At 42.6% G+C, this 4518-nt stretch overlaps 2 protein-coding genes across 2 annotated transcripts in view; both read left to right on the plus strand.

Moving 5' to 3' along the window:
- The window catches only part of LOC106530561 (solute carrier family 35 member F5), a gene marked incomplete in the record, with an annotated part of 12799 nt that extends 11507 nt beyond the window's left edge, over positions 1-1292 (plus strand). Inside the window, 1 exon segment of the mRNA XM_014026202.1 lies at positions 277-1292.
- A 1582-nt stretch (positions 1293-2874) lies between these two features.
- Positions 2875-4518, plus strand: part of gpr39 (G protein-coupled receptor 39) — a 17847-nt gene continuing 16203 nt past the window's right edge. The window contains exon 1 of the mRNA XM_014026204.1: positions 2875-4030. Within this exon, the coding sequence (XP_013881658.1) occupies positions 3256-4030 (775 nt within the window). The 5' untranslated portion in view covers positions 2875-3255. The remainder of the gene's footprint in view (positions 4031-4518) is intronic.

Genomic DNA, 4518 nt, shown 5'->3' on the forward strand with positions numbered 1-4518 from the left:
GTCAGGGACATGGTTGGTCTGGAACATGGTTGGTCTGGAACATGGTTGGTCTGGAACACGGTTGGTCTGGGACATGGTTGGTCTGGAACATGGTTGGTCTGGAACATGGTTGGTCTGGAACATGGTTAGTCAGGAACATGGTTGGTCTGGAACATGGTTGGTCTGGAACATGGTTGGTCTGGGACATGGTTAGTCTGGGACATGGTTAGTCAGAGACGTAGTTGGTCTGGAACATGGTTGGTCTGGAACATGGTTGGTCTGGGACATGGTTGGTCTGGGACATGGTTGGTCTGGGACATGGTTGGTCTGGGACATGGTTGGTCTGGAACATTGTTGGACAGGGACATGTTTGGTCTGGGACATGGTTGGACAGGCAGATTGTTGGTCTGGACTGTTGATCTTCCCTCAGTTCCTCAAACCTTCTATATTTTTTGCTGTTTGTAGATTTTGGTGTGAATCAGAGAAAATCCTTGAYAAATTCAAACTGTATCTTTTTAAAACTCAATAAAGCTGTTTGTTGTGTAAACACCTCAGCCTGGTTTCAGGTAAATGATTAAGGGTCCAGAATGTGTGACGCTCGGTCCCACGATGAGTCATTCTGAGCTTCTGACCATTGGTTTGAGTTGTGACGAGAAATCTGCATCACTGCCAGGCGTTTTAAACTCTTCGTAACGTTTCTCTGGACTCTGTTCTGAGGAGAACAAACAGAGTAAAAAGCCTTTTTTCTATAAGCTAAAATGTGCCTCCAGCATCAGCTTCTACTCAAATCAAACTTTTAAAAACAAACCGTAGCATCAACCGGAGCTGAGCTGATGTTTGAGTCTGTTTCTTAAAGGAACAAACATTTTGCTGGTTTTATGATTTGCTGACGACTCATCGCTCTCCGAGCGTCATGTCGTACAGAAACACTACAGAAACAGCCGAAACGTCAGTTTTTATTGCACTTGTGGCTGACGCAGAGGAAGCGATGAATAAAAAGTTGCACTTGAACGTTTTTTGCCAATCGTCCATCCGTCTGTGAAGATTTCAGAGGAGAAAACTTATTTTTTAGACAGTTTTCCTATTTTTCCTAAAGATTTTTATCTTCTAAACGGTGCTTGTGGAGTCATGTTTAAGATTGTTTTCTTTCTCAGGTTCTTTGTCTTGTTTTTGTTGTCTGAGCACTTTGTTTTGTGTCGATAATAAAGATGTAAAAGTATCTGAAAAAGGCTCAGTCTGACAGTAATCTTTTTATTTTTGAGTCTTTTCATACTTTGAAGCACTATTATTAAAACTTATCTTTCTAAAACTTGTTTAGGTGTTGTTGTTTTTTAGAATAAGTATTTCTGYGGAGCAAAGACGACACGTTTCAGATCGAGAAAGAGTCCGGCAGTCCTTCTGAGTGAGCACAGATGATCAAAACAGCAGAAAAAATAAAAATAATTTAAAAAATGCACTTAACAGATAAGAAATCCACAGTTAAGAATGAAAGTGGATTTTTGTTATGACTCAGCATTAATCAGTCTTCTTCTGATGAGATGTTTTAGGAGGAATGAACTCCGACAGTTGGATCTGTTTTATTTCACGTCTGAAGAACCTCCGTCTGGTTTTCATCACTATTTTTGTTTGTTTTGGCTCATTTTCAACTGTTTTTTTTTTAAAGAAGCAACAAAATTAGGTAAACACAAAACATATTAAAACATTACCTACGGCTAAAAGTATCAAAAGGCTAGCTAAAGCCTAAAGTAGCAAAAAGCTAGTTAAAAGTATCAAAATACTAACTAGAAGCTAAAAACAGTTAAAGTTAGCTAAAAGCATAAAATGACAAAACTCTGGATGAAACCTAAAAGTAACAAAAGTCTGGCCTAAAAGTGGTAAACCATATCTTCTACAACTAGATAAAACAAGCTAGAGGCAAAAAGTAGATTAAGGCTAGCTAAGATCTGATGTTACAAAGGGATGACCTAAAAGCTAAAGTATTAAAAATAGCTTAATAAAAGCAAAAATTAGCTAGAAGCTTAAAGCATAAAAAGTCTGGCTAAACGCCAAAATTAGCAAATGGTATCTGAAAATAGTTGAATATAGCTAAAAGTAGCCAAAGGCTAGCTAAAGCAAAAGTATCAGGAGGCTAACTTAAATCAGATGTAGCAAAAGGCTAGCTAAGAACTAAATGTCCTAAAATGCTAACTAAAATCATCAAAATGAAAGAAACTAAAAGTAGCAAAAAGCTGTTTAAAAGATAAACTTGAGGTAGTTACAATTAGCAAGAACTACCTAGAAGCTAAATGTAGCAAATTGCTAGCTAAAATTTGATTTAGCAAAAGAATATATTGAATCTTAAAATATCACATGGTAGCTGAAGTTGAGCGAAAAACTACAGATACCAAAGGGGTCGCTAAAATTCAACATAGCAAAATGGGACCTAAAACCTAAAAGTATCTAAAGGTAGATAAAAGCTAAAATAGCAACAGCCTAGCTAGAAGCTAACGTAGCTGGACAGTACAGCTACRTGTAGTTAAATGTATCACGAGTAAAAAAAAAGAAAGAAAAGCAGAACCTGTAGCTAAAGCAGAGTTCAATAACCGATGCTGGTTATTAATGGGTACTGWGTAAACATCAGGTCCATTTGGATCCTCGTGAACCAAACCAGGCTCACATTCGGCTCATTAAAGTGTAAGAGAAGTGTCACGTTTTAGCTGTTTTCTTCTCTTTTATCTTTAACCAGGCCCCAGAGCAAACTAGTCAAACTTTATGTGTGTCATTTGGGAACATTAAGCTGAAAATCTGTGACGCAGCTTGAAGTAAGAATGTTGGTGTAAACAGAAGGCCCATCAACGCTGATAAGAACCCAAACCTCAGCCAGGGCTGCTGGTTAATCTTTAACTGCCCMGCCCTCACCAGTGGGAGGAGGATAACTGATAAATGTTGGCGAACATGCTCACACAGGAGAAACCAGCCAAAGATCCACCGGGACTTCTGAGGATTCTGTGCTCTGGACTGGGATCCACGGACCAGGACGTGGCGTGAAACACCTGGAAGGTGAAACTGCTGAGTGAGCATGAAAACCCAAAGAGAAGTTTCTGATTCAAACAGTTTGTCAACTGTTAGAGTCCCTGGAGAACCTGGGATTATTTAATCCAAAGTGAAGTCTTCAGATTGAGCTGTAATCCTGTAAAGAAACCGTCTCCTTCGGGTCTTCAGAGAGACGGCGCCCAGCAGGACTGATAAGATTATCAATCAAACCCTGGAAAAATCTGGACTCGGCTCTGTGCGGTCATGAACGGGGGAAATAATCTCATAAACTGGCGGGAACTGGAACCCAGCTATCCGGTGAAAATCTTCATGACCGTCCTCTACAGCCTGATGCTGCTGACGGGGATTGTGGGTAATTCCATCACCATCAGAGTCACACAGGTGCTGAAGGACAAGGGCTACCTGCAGAAGAACGTGACGGACCACATGGTCAGCCTGGCCAGCTCCGACCTGCTGGTGCTCCTCATCGGCATGCCCGTGGAGCTGTACAGCGCCATCTGGTTCCCCTTCAGCGCCGCGTCCGGCGACGCCTCCTGCAAGATCTACAAGTTCCTGTTCGAGCTGTGCAGCTACGCCACCATCCTGAACGTGGCCACACTCAGCTTCGAGCGCTACGTGGCCATCTGCCACCCGTTCCACTACAAAACCCTSAGCACACGGCGGACCTCCGCCCTCATCGCCTTCGCCTGGGCGGTGTCCGTCCTGGTGGCCCTGCCTCTGCTGTTCTCCACCGGGACCCAGGGGTACATACCCAGCCGGGAGAACCGGCCGGTTCAGAACCTGACCTTCTGCACCAACCTGAGGGAGCACTGGGTGATGTACAGGACCAGCATCTTCGTGGCGTTTGTCGTCTACATGATGGTGTTGGTCTGCGTGGCCTTCATGTGCCGGGCCATGATCCTGGTTCTGCGCAGRCCTTTGGGGTCCGTGGATAAAGGCATCAATGGGGCTCAAAACATCGCCAAGCACGAAAGCTCCGTGGTCAAGACGGCCAGGAAGCAGACCATCATTTTTCTGGGTAAGTCGTTGGTAAATTATCTGGATGTATTTTCCATTTAACAGATGAGCTTTTTCACTAACCTTTACTAGACCGTAATCGCTAACAAGCTAGCATCAACAGGTTTGTGTCAGCCTCACCTGAGATGAAGACACACGTGGCTGCCCGATCTGTACCGGAAGCGCGACCCGTACTGGCCCGGATTGTTTTTAGCGTGTAGCGTTTAGCTAAACTGATGACATTCGATTTCAGTCGTTCATCACAGAAAGGCAACATTTGCAACAGATGTGGATTTTTTTTCCAGGAACAAAATAAAACAGATAAGATGAGTTCTAACATTATTGTCTAGAACAGTGGTTCCCAAACTTTTTGTCTTCTGACCCACAAAATATCCATGGCAAAAACTTGTGACCCCAAATATTACTGGTCTGAATACATGAACTTCGTTAATAACCCTAAAAACACAGGCTTTTTGACAATCTAAACAGCTTATACACAAATATAAATAC

This window comes from Austrofundulus limnaeus, unplaced genomic scaffold (assembly GCF_001266775.1).
Source record: "Austrofundulus limnaeus strain Quisiro unplaced genomic scaffold, Austrofundulus_limnaeus-1.0 Scaffold533, whole genome shotgun sequence".
In the NCBI taxonomy this organism is placed as follows: domain Eukaryota; kingdom Metazoa; phylum Chordata; class Actinopteri; order Cyprinodontiformes; family Rivulidae; genus Austrofundulus; species Austrofundulus limnaeus.